This window comes from Salmo salar, chromosome 20, assembly GCF_965601325.2.
Source record: "Salmo salar chromosome 20, fSalSal1, whole genome shotgun sequence".
Taxonomy (NCBI): domain Eukaryota; kingdom Metazoa; phylum Chordata; class Actinopteri; order Salmoniformes; family Salmonidae; genus Salmo; species Salmo salar.
Genome location: NC_138310.1, coordinates 27071061 through 27084761, shown reverse-complemented (window position 1 = coordinate 27084761; position 13701 = coordinate 27071061). Strand labels below are relative to the sequence as shown.

The 13701-nt window shown below is 42.2% G+C and overlaps 2 protein-coding genes across 4 annotated transcripts; one reads left to right on the top strand and one right to left on the bottom strand.

Moving 5' to 3' along the window:
- Positions 1–2099: 2099 nt before the first annotated feature.
- usp39 (ubiquitin specific peptidase 39) lies at positions 2100–6279 on the bottom strand. Its single transcript, XM_014161277.3, has 13 exons — positions 6094–6279; positions 5642–5714; positions 5445–5539; positions 5205–5341; positions 4830–4982; positions 4476–4701; positions 4252–4326; positions 4017–4084; positions 3678–3866; positions 3040–3182; positions 2790–2925; positions 2546–2632; positions 2100–2415 (listed from the first exon to the last, which is right to left on the bottom strand). The coding sequence occupies exons 1-13, from the start codon at positions 6140–6142 to the stop codon at positions 2362–2364; spliced, it is 1485 nt and encodes a 494-aa protein (XP_014016752.1). The 5' UTR covers positions 6143–6279; the 3' UTR covers positions 2100–2361.
- A 182-nt stretch (positions 6280–6461) lies between these two features.
- LOC106580345 (UPF0561 protein C2orf68 homolog) lies at positions 6462–12190 on the top strand. 3 transcript variants are annotated; one of them, XR_001322868.3, is made up of 6 exons: positions 6462–6715; positions 7787–7902; positions 7993–8138; positions 10043–11334; positions 11547–11704; positions 11976–12190. XR_001322868.3 is itself a non-coding variant. In XM_014161278.3 (4 exons), the coding sequence occupies exons 1-4, from the start codon at positions 6606–6608 to the stop codon at positions 10163–10165; spliced, it is 495 nt and encodes a 164-aa protein (XP_014016753.1). In that variant the 5' UTR covers positions 6462–6605; the 3' UTR covers positions 10166–12190. The 3 variants fall into 3 exon arrangements, 1 of the variants encoding a protein (XP_014016753.1); XR_001322867.3 differs by having other exon boundaries at positions 10043–11704; XM_014161278.3 differs by having other exon boundaries at positions 10043–12190.
- The last annotated feature ends 1511 nt before the right edge of the window (positions 12191–13701 follow it).

The window sequence follows — 13701 nt, the reverse complement described above, 5'->3', positions numbered from 1 at the left end:
CAAGTGATTCATTATCATTTACACACATATCATCCACTCCAATTTTAGACACATTTCCTTTTTGTTCCAGCTTTCAAATACTACTGTTGTCCATTCATTACATGTCTTCACCAAATTTGCTGGACGCGCCGCTTAATTCGAACTTAGTATCCACTTCCACCATCTTCCTTTGTCCTCTGATATACACTGTCAACTGTGAGACCTTATATAGACAGGTGTGTGCCTTTACAAATTATGTTCAATCAGTTGAATTTACCACAGGTGGACTTCAATCAAGTTGTAGAAACATCTCAAGGATGATCAATGGAAACAGGATGTACCTGAATACTTATGTAAATAAGGTATCAGTTTTTTTCTTTAAAGCTTAAGAGGATCTGCAGAGAAGAACGGGAGAAACTTCCCAAATACAGGTGTGCCAAGCTTGTAGCATCATACCAAAGACTCGAGTCTATAATCACTGCCAAAGGTTCTTCAACAAAGTACTAAGTAAAGGGTCTGAATACTTATGTAAATGTGATTTCCATTTTTTATTTTTAAATAAATTTGCACAAATTAAAAAAAAAACTGTTTTTGCTTTGTCATTATGGGGTAGTGTGTGTAGATTGACGTTTTTTTTATTTATTTAATCCATTTTAGAATAAGGGTGTAATGCAACAAAATGGGGAAAAAGGGAAGGGGTCTGAAAACTTTGCATTCGGAAAGTTATGTAAAGAGTTGATTTTAGAATAAGGCCGTAACGTAGCGAAATGAAGGGGTCTGAATACTTTCCGAATGCACATCTAGTTAGGGGTAAAGTGACTATGCATAGATAATAAACAGCGAGTAGCAGTTACGTCAGTTTCATTTTGCCCGTCTTTGTGTTCTTTCCAGTGTGAAATGTTCACCCAACTCTATGGCCCCAGAAGCCAAATGGATGCATGTGAGGTAATTAAACCATTCGCATCCCAGCCATAGGAGAGGTCCTCCACTGTATGACATTCCTAACCTCACCGTCTATAATCCCCAGACCAATAGTCTTGTAGATTGACTGTCCCAGTGACAACAGTGGTGTGATTGTGTGTAGAGTGACTGAGTCTTCTTTTAGTCAGTATATCAGCTATTTGTCACTGTGTCCTCCAGAGAGCTGATGTGTGTGTTGTTGTGAAAGAGCAGCATCTTCTGAGGAAGAACCAGTGTACCTGGGGACCCATTTACGTCTGCAGGGATGTGAAAACCTCTCAGGAGTGTGGCGGAAGTAAACTAGATCTGAAAACCACACCCAGAGATCTCCCTTCATGGATGAAGCTATGATGAATTACCTGCATTTATTAACTGCTAAGTGTGTTTAAGAATGTCACTTATTAATGACTGCACTGTTGCCTGAATTTTTTTTCTGTACATTTAACAGGTATTATATTGCACTGTTGAGCAATTTGTGAAAAATGTCTGTACATTTCCTTCATTAGATTTGTACTTGTGGTAGGCTAATGGTGTAGCACTGAGATGATTTGATGTCAGGTTTGATTTTCACTGTGTGGGCCATTACGAGTACAGTAAGTAATTCATTCAAACATACTGTAAATGATTGAGTTAAAATAATTGTGGACCTTTTTAAGCAGATATATCCACAAGTATAATACCTCATTTACATTAGAAATTAATTGTGACTTTTCCATTATCTGCAATAAAGTTATTCATATAAAATCAGTCATAATCAGGGAAAACAAATATGGTACAGTAAATGAAGTGGCGAAGTGTCTTGAAGAAATATATTTGAGTGAACATATACACCTCCTTTTGATGGAGAAATCCTTTAAACCAGTAATATGTCAATGCATTGCCTTAGTTTAATATATATACAACATTTTTATGATCTAAGTAATATTCATGTGTGAGACCGAAGTATGTGTATACATGAGTACATGCATCCTATAATGTACTGCTTACAATATGAACATCTTTTTGTAACCTTCACTATTTGGTCATGTCTTATTCAAAATGTTGGAATTGTATTTGTTTTTACTTCCTTGTTTCACAAATAAAGACCCAACTATGGCTAAGACTAATAAATCAACAAATGTAAAATTGTGCAAAATCTCAAATAATATTAATGACTGAAATCAGAAAAGCCAAAACTGGTTTAATCTACCATTTACAGTTAAAAATGTAAGTGAAGAACAAAAAAATAGTAAACATTGTTTTCGCTATAGCCAAAATCCTCAAATAAAATGTCCTGGTCCTCATGTGGTGGGGGCTTACCCTGAGGTCATCTTGGACAGTATCCAATTCCACTGGATACTGTCAGACCACTAGCCAGCGAGTGACAGCTCTTTCCTGTACAATCAATCTTTAAATATGATCAATGCTCATTAAATGCCTCATTCACGCCCCAGTGTGGTTAGTCGTGTCATCTTCGCTCTCTCTTCTTTTCCAAATCTGGAACACAGAACCCACACATCAACACAATTGACAGTTAGTGTGAGTCAGTAACTTATCTAGACATAAACAGGTAAGTTAGAGAACAGCCTCTTGTATAATCAGTGATCAATGTGACAATAGAACTTACCTGAATGTAGGCCTCTGACAGTGTGATCATCTGGGGCAGGATATCTGTCACCTGCAGGTCCTGTAGCTCGTACCACTTCCCAGTGCCCTTCAGCGACAAAGATAGGCACACATTAGCACCAATAACTGAACAGGATGAGTATTTTCTTTCACAATATCAAGAAATTTTGCACATCTAAAGCTTTGCAAATTTGCACCTGTAGAGTTCACCAGAAAAAAAAAAAAAACACGCAGCTGTCACTTACATGATGCAGGACATGTATTCTGTATGCCCCCTCAGTGGGCTTCCCATCATGCACCACATTGGCTACCAGGTCATAGGTTGTGTTCTTTTCTGTGACCTGTGCTTCCTCTGTCAGGTACTCACGAAGGTCTACGTTCCTGATCAAGGAGCAAATGCAAGGGGTCAGTCAAAAATACACACAGAATCATAAGGCTGAGCACAATGCAAAATTACAACTGAGTATATGGGGAAAGTATGCAACAATCACTTACGTGATGGGGAAGTTGACAATGGTGGGGTTCTTCTCCACAAAGAAGTTGTTCTTGGTGAACCTCTTAATGCAGAAGATGAGATAGGGGGGCAGCTTGAGCAACTGGAACCTCTTCAGGAAATTCTCTTTGTATGTTTTATACTCCTAAAAGCAAACAGGAGGGTTCAGAGGAAAGGTTGAAGAGGTGATAAAAATCAAGAGGTGATAATCTCTTTCAAACAGAAGCTGAAGTCTCACAGGCCAACATTCTAAATCTTGTCTCGTTGACGCTGCTTTTGGAAGATTTTGCATTTGAATGGGAGAACTAGCAGCGTTACTTTTGTATCTTATGCTAGCTAGCTTGTTGCTAGTCTGAAATATTTTCAGAAACACAACATCTGTTTGTAAATCCACCCATGCTAAATATTTGATTGGCTTGATAAGTGGCAACGCATCACTAGTTTACATCTTGACCACCGTATTCCACCCCTTTTTGTCATCTTCCTGAGGAAAATATCCCCAGGCTTTCGGGAAAAAATAATGTGAGAAACCTAGGCTTCCGAGGCTAGTTTTCATCTCACTTGGTGGGCGAGATGGTTGGCATGGAGATAGGAGTGCTGTTCATCTGAGCAAGTTTAAGTGTGAGTTTGAGGGCAGTACCTTCTCTGTGTTGCCATTGAACTTGGCCAGGATGTTGAAGAGGGGGACCTGTGGGATGATGAGCTGCTCCTTCTCATCCTTGTACAGCGGGGCTGTGGGGAGGTCAAGGGTCAAGAAGAGGAAGGTGGTGTCAGACATCTCCTCCTGGTACTCCTCCTTCAGAAGCAGAGCCACCTTCTCTTCTGGTGGCTGGAGAGAGAGAGAGAAAGGCATGTAACGTGGACAATTTAACAGTTCAAATATGTAATCATATTGAAGAGTCATGAATTCACAAGTAAGGATTTAAACTTTGATACAATGTTGAAGTCTTTAACAAAGGGTTGACAATAAGCCACTTACCAAATCTGGGTGAGGAAGCTTCTTGGAGAAGATACGCATGGAACCCTGGAACACTTTGGTAAGGCTTGCTATAATGGCAATAGGAGAGAGGGGGGAAAGAAGTGGGAAATATCTTTGTTAATCTCACAGGTTGTATAATGAGGCAGAAAACACTGAATGACAAAGACAATGAAAACAGTTTAGGTCATATCCTCCTTCCCCAACATCATTCCCTCCACCTCCCACTGACACTCACAGGGTTTCTTCTTGGTTCCTCCCAGTGCGCCATGCAGAGCGTTCATGAACCATGACAGGAAGTCCACAGCATCCCCTGAAGGACAGAGACCAATCAGCAGCGTAGCTTATTCACAACATAACGTGCAACACATACGAAAACATACATCTGACTGTACAAAAAATAATTTGCTCTTGAGAATCGAGGCTCTGTATCTCACTGAATGTGTTATAATAAAATCCTACCTTGCTTGGTGATCTGGAAGTTCTTCTTGCTGCACAGCACTACGGCCTGCAACATCTCGTGGGGTGACACATGGGCCTTGAAGTTCCGTGGGTTCCACAGCTTGCGCATCAGCTCACCGAATCGCTGCACGAGCAGGAACATGATGTCACCCGGCGGCCTACGGATGCCGCAGTAATTCTCCTCTTCCAAAAAGTAGTTCCGCAGTGGGGGCACATTGGACAGGGCCTGAAAGGATAAAGACAGTTCACCATAATCAACATGAACGATCATCACACAGGAAAATGTTTAGCAGTATGTGAATGGTGTGATGTCAGATTCACCAGTGGATACTCTGTGTTGGATAACAGTCTTACCTGCAGCACCACATTAGCGTAGTCATTAGCCTTGATGTTGTTGAGCCCTACGATGCCAGGCAGATAGGTGGTGCCATCATAGGCTCGATACAGCTTTCCCTGCTTATCCAATCCAGAGATGTGCTGTCTGGTGAACGTGGGCTTCAGTACATACTAAAACACAAAGAAAAATACATTAACACCACTATATAACTTTAGACACATACCACTGGATGATTGTATAAACCATGACTGAACAAGAACTGTTAAAAAAAAGTTAAAATTCAGAACTATCAGTTTAGCACCATTCCATCAGTGCCTTTTTGAATTGATGCATCTGACATGTTCTTTCTTATTACAGAGTTAATGTGTGCACACCCATCTCAGTGGACTCACCGTGATGTCTTCCAACGATGAGTCAATGATCTCGTAGTTATCTGGCAGACAGTAGAACTTGAGGGTGTGCAGATTGAGGAACACATGGTGGGTGAACTGCACACTGTGAGTGTAGGCATGGGACTTCAGACCTCTACCTGGAAGATACATGTATTGGTTTCGGCCTAGGTCAAATCATTTCTGAACACTTCTCAGGTAGAGAGGAGGGGGGGCGGACAACGTTCATCTGAAATACTTTACCTTGGAAGTATTTCCCACAAATGAGACAGGCATATACATTGATGTGGGAGAGGGAAATGGAGCATAGCTTCTCAAAATCGAAGTCCAGTACACTCCTGAAGACAAATGTGTGTGTTAGAGGTGATTTACACAAAGAGTACATATTCAACAAATGCCTTATCTTGTGCATCTTCCATGTTAAGGCCAGTTGACGTTACCTATTGATTGTGTCGAGGTAGGGACAATGGCGACTTCTGCGGTCCTCGGACGAACGGCCAATTTTCACAGGTACTGTGTAAGACAAAGAACAATTTCAACAAATAATTAAGTGTAGCTAAATGTTAACTAACAATGACAACAATCGTATCTAGCTAGGTAACGTTAGCTAACACCAGATCGTTCTTTTTACAGGAAACATCTACTCTGGCGGCAAACAATAACGTAGCTAGGAAAAACACGTTTGATGCTTGAATGGGATCTTAGCTAGCTAACAATAATTAGCCAACTAGAGCTAGCTACCAACAATGTGATTTAGGCTAACTTAGCAGCTAACCTAGCTAGCTACACGTTTAGAAATAAACGCCAACGTCCGCTAGTTATAGTAGCGCGTTACTATCGAACGTTAGCAAGACTTCGCTTATACACGTTTTAAAATATGTTGACTAGCTACCTTCATCGTCTTCCAAGTCAATTTCTCGCTCCCGTTTTACAGATACCATAGCGTTATCTTTGTTGTGTATAGATAAAATGTATAGTTAACTAGCTAAAGCCACTGGTGAGTTTATTTTGCTAACTAGCAAGCTCGCCAAAACACCGCAAACTCCAGGCTACAATATGGCCAACCAGAGTGTACCCCGAGTTCTCACGTTTACTCTGGCGAAAACCGAACGGTTGAGATTGAATAATGTTGGCCATGTTTACGTGGGCCTCTAAATTAACGCAGCTTTCACACATAGGTTATTATACAATTTAAATAAAATAATTAATGATGATTCAAAATGTGAGAAAATTATCATTGGCGGGGTAGAAACGTGATATTAAAAATAGACTATGAACAAGCTCGTAACTCCGTGTGCAATTCTCGTTGGACAGCAGCCCACTTTAAAAGCTTGATTAACGTTACGATGCAGCTTGTTGTGGTGTTGTGCATATAAAGAAATATTAAATCAATTGTCAATCAGGATGGAGATTTTGCGGGATGAAGAAGAACAAGAGCTCAAATATAAACGCACGGGTCGTTTGGACATGAGCCACGGTTTCTTACACCACATTCGAAGGAACCAGATTGCCAGGTGAATCACTAAACTTTGTTAATCTGAGCTAACATGTGGAGTGTATATTTTATCAATGTAATCAATTCTGAGAGCGTGCAGATGTTCAATTTCGAGTGTTTTCTACATAATATTGAAATTAATCGCTATTACGCCAACCACTTATACGCATGCGCACAACGTATAACAGAGACTTTCCGCTCGTCAAAGGGATAGGGACGTCCCAATGAACCCGTATTGCACTAACTATAACTAAAGACTGTCTATTATATTGACAATATATGCATGTGACCGCTCTAAATGCATATCCCAAAGATGGAAGGCAGGCGCGATCAGGTGGGACCATTCTAGCCAATGAGCGGGCAGATACGCATGTGAACAGCAGGCCATAGAGATAGATGGAGGACTCATCTTTGGATCTGTGCCATTGTATATATCAAAGTTTATTTGTCGCATACACAGATTTGCAGTTGCTATTGCAGGTGCAGCATAATGCTTGTGTTTATAGCTCCAACAGTGCAGTAATAATGCCTAGCAATACAAACAATACACACATAATCCAAAAAGTAAAATAAAGAAATACATTTTTACATTTTAGTCATTTAGCAGACACTCTTATCCAGAGCGACTTACAGTAGTGAATGCATACATTTTTTTTTCTGTGCTGGCCCCCCGTGGGAATCGAACCCACAACCCTGGCGTTGCAAACACCATGTGTTGCAAACACCATGCTCTACCAACTGAGCTACAGGGAAGGCTATTGGACTGAGCGACGAGTCTGATAAATTGCTCATTATGATATTAATTTATTTCAACTTTTTGGATTATGTGCGTATTGCTTGTCTATGACTTGGGTGGCAGGAGTCTTAGACAATTTTTAGAGCCTTCCTTAGACACCACCTGATGTAGAAGTCCTGGATGGCAGGGAGCTCGGCCCCAGTGATGTAGTGGGCCATACGCACTACCCTCTGTATGTAGTGCCTTGCGGTCGGATACCAAGCAGTTGCCATATCAAGCGGTGATGCAGCCAGTCAAGATGCTCTCTAAATGTTTTGATAGATTCTTTACACAGACTTGTTTGATGTCTTGCAGAGATGACTATGATAAGCAGGTGAAGCAGGCCAATGAGCATCAGAGGCCCAGGCACACCACTACTTCCCGACACCCCCGACGACCAGACATCCAAGTGTACCATCCTCGACGTGGAAGTAAGAACACTGCTGATAATATGAACTCTTCTGTCAATTTGATGGAAGGCTCTGGAAAGTGGTGATTTATGTATGTATATGCGTCTCCAGATGGATCTCAGCCAGGAGTGGGTGCAGAGACTGAGGAGTGGAATGAGAGTGGGTCCAGTACAGAGCCAGAGACCCATGGAACTGAGCTCTTCTGGCTGGACTACCAGGCTGACTCTGGCCATGTCACCTCCTACATCGTACTCAAGGTCTGTCTATCAAATCAAGTTTATTGGTCACGTTCATACACTGCATGGCCAAAAGTATATGGACACCTGCTCGTCGACCATCTCATTCCAAAATCATGGGCATTGATATGGAGTTGGTCCTCCCTTTGCTGCTATAACAGCCCCCACTCTTCTGGGAAGGCTTTCCACTAGATGTTGGAAAATTGCTGCGGGGACATGCTTCCATTCAGCCAGAGGAGCATTAGTGAGGTTGGGCACTGATGTTGGGCGATTAGGTTGGTGTTCCAATTCATCCCAAAGGTGTTCAACGGGGTTGAGTTCAGGGCTCTGTGCAGGCCAGGCAAGTTCTCGACAAACCATTTCTGTGTATGGGGGCATTGTCATGCTGAAACAGGAAAGGGCCTTCCCCAAACTGTTACCACAAAGTTGGAAGCATAGAGTTGTCTAGAAAGTAATTGTATGCTGTAGCGATAAGATTTCCCTTTGCTGGAACTAAGGGGCCTGGCCCAAACCATGAAAAACAGTCCCAGAACATTATTCCTGCTCCACCAAACTTTACAGTTAGCACTATGCATTTGTGCAGGTAGCGTTCTCCTGACATCTGCCAAATCCAGATTCGTCTGTCGGACTGCAAGATGGTGAAGTGTGATTCGCCACTCCAGAGAACGCATTTCCACTGCTCCAGAGTCCAATGGCGGCGAGCTTTACACCACTCCAGCTGACGCTTGGTATTGTGCATGGTGATCTTGGGCTTGTGCGGCTATTCGGCCATGGAAATCCATTTCATGAAGCTCCCGATGAACAGTTCTTGTGCTGATGTTGCTTCCAGAGGAAGTTTGGAACTCGATAGTGAGTGTTGCAACTGAGGACAAAATATTTTTTACGAGCTTCAGCACTCGGCGGTCCCATTCTGTGAGCTTGTGTGGCCTACCACTTCACGGCTGAGACGTTACTCCTAGACTTTTCCACTTCACAATAACAGCACTTACAGTTGACCAGGGCAGAAATTTGACTTACTGGCTTATTGGAAAGGTGGCATCCTATGACGGTGCCACGTTGAATGTCACTGAGCTCTTCAGTACAGGCAATTATACTGCCAATGTTTGTCTATGGAGATTGCATGGCGGGGTGTTCAAATTTTATACACCTGTGAGCAACGGGTGTGGTTGAAATAGCCAAATCCACTAATTTGAAGGGGTGTCCACATACTTTTGTACACATGGTGTAGTTTCAACACCTTTAGCAGAGTTTTCACACTTTCAAGTGTCTATGTTTATACGGATGGGTCTAATCCTAAATGCTGTTTGGTTAAAACCGCATTCCAGCCGATGTCTATTCCACAAGTTACCACGTGCTAAATCTATGACGTTAAAATGCCTATTTACTCTGTTCCATCTGACTGCGCAATCCACTCTCATCAACCCAGCTGACAATTTATAAACTTGATCTCCACTAGAAAAAAACATCTAGACATTATCTCACATTTCCTTTAGATTAACATTTAGTTTTCAACAGTGGAGATTTGTATAAACCTTGCTGTCTCTCTGACATTTGCAACTATGTTTCAATATTCAAATTCAATCTCCAGCTGCCCCATAGTAATGAACGTGACCAGACAGGCAAACAGCCAGTCTAAATCATGAATCACCGTGTGTGTGAAATTAAAAAAGTACAACTAAAAGAAGTGCAGCTAGTTTGCAGTCTTTCCAGCATCAGTTTGAAGTGATTGTTAGCTGTGTTGTTGACTAGCTCCTCTGAACAACAGTGTCCTGACTTCATCTTGGGCCTAATATCCATGCAAATATATCCTCCAAACACTGGCTTCTCTGGCATTATCACTTAAATATTTTTATGGTGGTCCTCATTCTGTTGCATACAGTACAATGTGTCCTCGTCATGACCCCTGTGCTCCATCTGTCTCTTAGGAGGATAAGCCAGAGAGGGTGGTGGAGCGCGTAGCGGAGGAGAATGTTCTGGACTCCACCATGAGGATGGCACTGCAGGCCCGGCTTCGAAAGGAAATGGATAAACGGCGGAACAAACGCTAAAGGAGGAGAAGGGAGTTGACAAACAGGGGTGAGGAGGACCAAGAAGCCTCTGTTTACCCTCTGGCCAACCCTCTCCCTGTATGTAAAGCATGCTAGTAGCAGAGGACTACTGTGGACCCTCATCCTGAGGGACTGTAAGCCAGGATCCGAGTGACTTCACACAGCCAAGCCGTCCCCTCTGTGGGGAATAGATTGATTTACAGAATGGTAGATGGTAGAAATGGATCTGACCTCATAGCTTCTCTATTGGACTGGCATTGGCTGTCAACCTGCTCCAAAGGACCAAGCTGATACAACCTGGACCCCTCTCTGAGCTGCACCAGGCCTTAACTGTAACCCCCCCCCAATTTGACCATTAGGCTGGAGAGCAAATCCTTTGGTCGTAGCTGTTCTGTTTTTTTGTGTTTGTTACGAATGGGCCGTGGTCATGACTTCGCTCTATTCTAATTTATTTTTGATTGGCCTATATTTTCTGAGACTTTATTTTTGATAATGTACATTTATGGAGAGGTCCTTATTGTTTCAGTACACATACTGTATATTAAATATAGTTATTTTCCAAAGGGGTTTATTGGCTATTTAGTCACAAAAGGTGGTTGGTTGTATGCAGATTAGTGTATACAGTTTTGTTAAAGGTGGCCAAGATCGTATGTTAATCGATCTCCTTCTTTTACGCAATTCCAGGTCCATGTTTTAATTTACGACCTGGGTGATGCATGGTGATGGGAGTACGGTTAGTGTGGGGGTGAAGGTCATTGTCATGGTTAAAATTCCAGATGATGCGCTTCATGCAATCTTAAATGACATGGCCAGATTAGACTCTAGCGTAGGGCTCTCCAACCTTGTTCCTGGAGAGCTACCAACCTGTAGGTTTTCACTCCAACTGATAAACGGAATCAGGTAAATAGCCCTTATGCACATTCCATTACGTTCAAAGCACACTTCCTACCGGTGTGGCAATTTCTGGTGGCGCATACTTTAGATGAAAGTCAGTCTAGTTTTTATCGACGATATAACATTACTACCACTATGTCGCAGTTTTTTCCTAGGTGTCTTCAGGACTTGCCTCAAATTAATGTGAATTATTAAATCAGCTAACGAGACTCCAGCTAGCAAGAACGAAAATGAGTTCAAGATGTATATAGGAAGCTACATAGACAACTATGAAGGTGAGTACCAAGTCAGTGACAGCTATAACGTCAGCTAGCTACAATCATGCTAGCTAATTTAACTAGTAACTGTAGCTAGCTAGTTACTTGGTAAAATTTGTAACGCTGACAGAATCTACCTGAGAATGTGTATTTTTGTTAGCTTGCTTAAATTATTCTTGCTAGCTATATTTGCTAGCTAAAAATAATTGTTATTCATGTCTTCTACACAGTATCTAACAAAGATGCATTGACGGAAGATCATCATGAGGGCTGCCTGTCACAGGTCCATGAGGAAGAGTGAAAAACCGCACAGCATGAGACTAGGGAAAGGTTATAGCTAGCTACTAGCGACCTTGTTAAACATCTCCTGTGGGACGCTGTCATCATGGTATGTTGGAGACAGTGTCAACATTTTACTCTTCTCAATAGCTTTTAAAGATGGGTCCCAATCCCAATTTTGAATTGCTCACTTAACAGGTTATTTGGTAAAGATCTGTTGACGCAGTGTTTGGTAATTGTGTTACTGAGACACAATCTATTCCTGTATAGTTAAATGAGCCCCTAGTTAAGAAGACTAGACACTACTATGTTTATTGTTATTTATGTTCCGCACCATTCTTGTTTCTCACTTCAGTCTTTCATCACACTTACCTTCACAGATGGTGTTAAAGCACTCCGTACCAGTGATAGTGGTCCAAAGCCACTGCTCCTGTGTTGCAGGAAGTGCTATGTGCAATCATCTGGTGGCCCTTCTTTACCAGACAGCGCACTACTCTCAACTAAACATTCCTGCTGCACCACCAGTTCACAGCTGCACAGACATGTCAAGAACACTTGTGAGTCCATATCCATAAAAAAATGCACCTGAAAAGTATTCAATCTTGCATTCTGGCTATTCTATGTTTACTTGGTTTCTTTTCCCCACCCCTAAACTCATTGCCTAATTAAAGCCAATACAAGCTCCACACAAATTGATATTCACTACAACACTAATTATTGATGCATGTCATAGATAATAATTGGTTTATTTTGCTGCTAGCAAATAAACACCTGCACATTTACGCTGGCTTGGCCCATGGTCTGACCAAAGGTCCGTTTTGATAGTTGACCAACAGGCACACCACTGCAAATATTTGGTTGATGCTGCCTGAGATGGTCAGGGGGATGACTGTGTCAAACAGCTTGTGTTCCTTTACTCTGCGGATCATTCTTTCAACATGCACACTCAGCCTGGCAATGGATTGGGTCTCCATAACCTCATGCGCTGGCATCTGTGTGTGTCTTGACAGAAAGGCCTGCCAGTAGACCTTGCACGGAACAATGTTGTCTATGAGAAAGCCCTTATCCACCATAATGGCCATGTCAGGGGTGAGTAAGGAAATAATAAAGCTCTACATCGACCGGGAAACTATGGGAGCTCACAATACCATTGCATTTTGAAGAAACTGAACACAGACACTGAACAGACACTGAACAATGTTCATTAGCACCTCCTTCGCAGTCAGGAATGCATCTACGACAGTTAGTTAGCTAGTAAGCTAATGATAAAAACAATAGCGGAAATCACTTGAAGTCAGCACCCCAGTAGGAAGTAAAATAGAATGTGCGAGGCGGTATAATGCGTAGAGCCTATTACAACTGGGGTTGGAGCACTAGCGGTTCTGGGGGGGGGGGGGCAGTGCCCCTGTGACAACAATTTTGGACCCCCTTGTGGCCCACCCTAAATGAGGAGTATGAAATCATTTTTACATACATTTTTGCTATCGTTCGTTTTTTACATCCATTATTAGACAGTGGCAACGCGGAACATGGTCATTTGCCTGCTAATGCCTGCAATGCAGTGAAGAAAACGATATGACAACAATAACGTCTAATGTAACTGTCCCCTCTAACAGTACAACTGGCCCCAGCTTGGCCCCCCCAGTTGAAATGGTCTATAACCGCCACTGGGTTGGAGGGAACGTACAGGAGGGTAGCTCACCAGGAACGGGGTTGGCGAGTCCTGCTCTTATGTATGTTATGGAGTGAACAGAACGCACAACCCTATCTGATTCAGAGGGGTTGGGTTGAATGCATTCAGTTGTACAACTAACTAGGTATCCCCCTTTGCCTTCCCTTTCCTATGTAATGTGAAAATAACTTCTCTCTAGGGACTATGTTTTGTCACTAGGGGGCAGCATATACCATTACTACTTAGACAAGGCGCTGAAATCGTCCAGCTTGAGGGCAAATAACAAAATTGATCCACAGAGCCCATTACCAACTTGTATTTTCCATCCATTCTACCTGTTATGGTTTTCTCTTTCAGCAATGACAGGAGTGTTTCGTCTAGGTTTACACTAATTCGGGTTTAATGCCCTCAAACACTTTCAGACCCATCAAATA

Bases quoted from the DNA above. Each gene is read 5' to 3' on its own strand.
- usp39 (XM_014161277.3), bottom strand. From the start codon at position 6,142: ATGGTATCTGTAAAACGGGAGCGAGAAATTGACTTGGAAGACGATGAA. The intron at 5,540-5,641 runs GTAACGTCAACT...ATTTGTCTTCAG, and splicing joins TACCTCGACACAATCAATAG to GAGTGTACTGGACTTCGATT. The intron at 2,633-2,789 runs GTAAGTGACAGC...TTGTCGCTGAAG, and splicing joins GAATACATGTCCTGCATCAT to GGCACTGGGAAGTGGTACGA.
- LOC106580345 (XM_014161278.3), top strand. From the start codon at position 6,606: ATGGAGATTTTGCGGGATGAAGAAGAACAAGAGCTCAAATATAAACGC. The intron at 6,716-7,786 runs GTGAATCACTAA...GATGTCTTGCAG, and splicing joins CGAAGGAACCAGATTGCCAG to AGATGACTATGATAAGCAGG. The intron at 8,139-10,042 runs GTCTGTCTATCA...TCTGTCTCTTAG, and splicing joins CCTCCTACATCGTACTCAAG to GAGGATAAGCCAGAGAGGGT.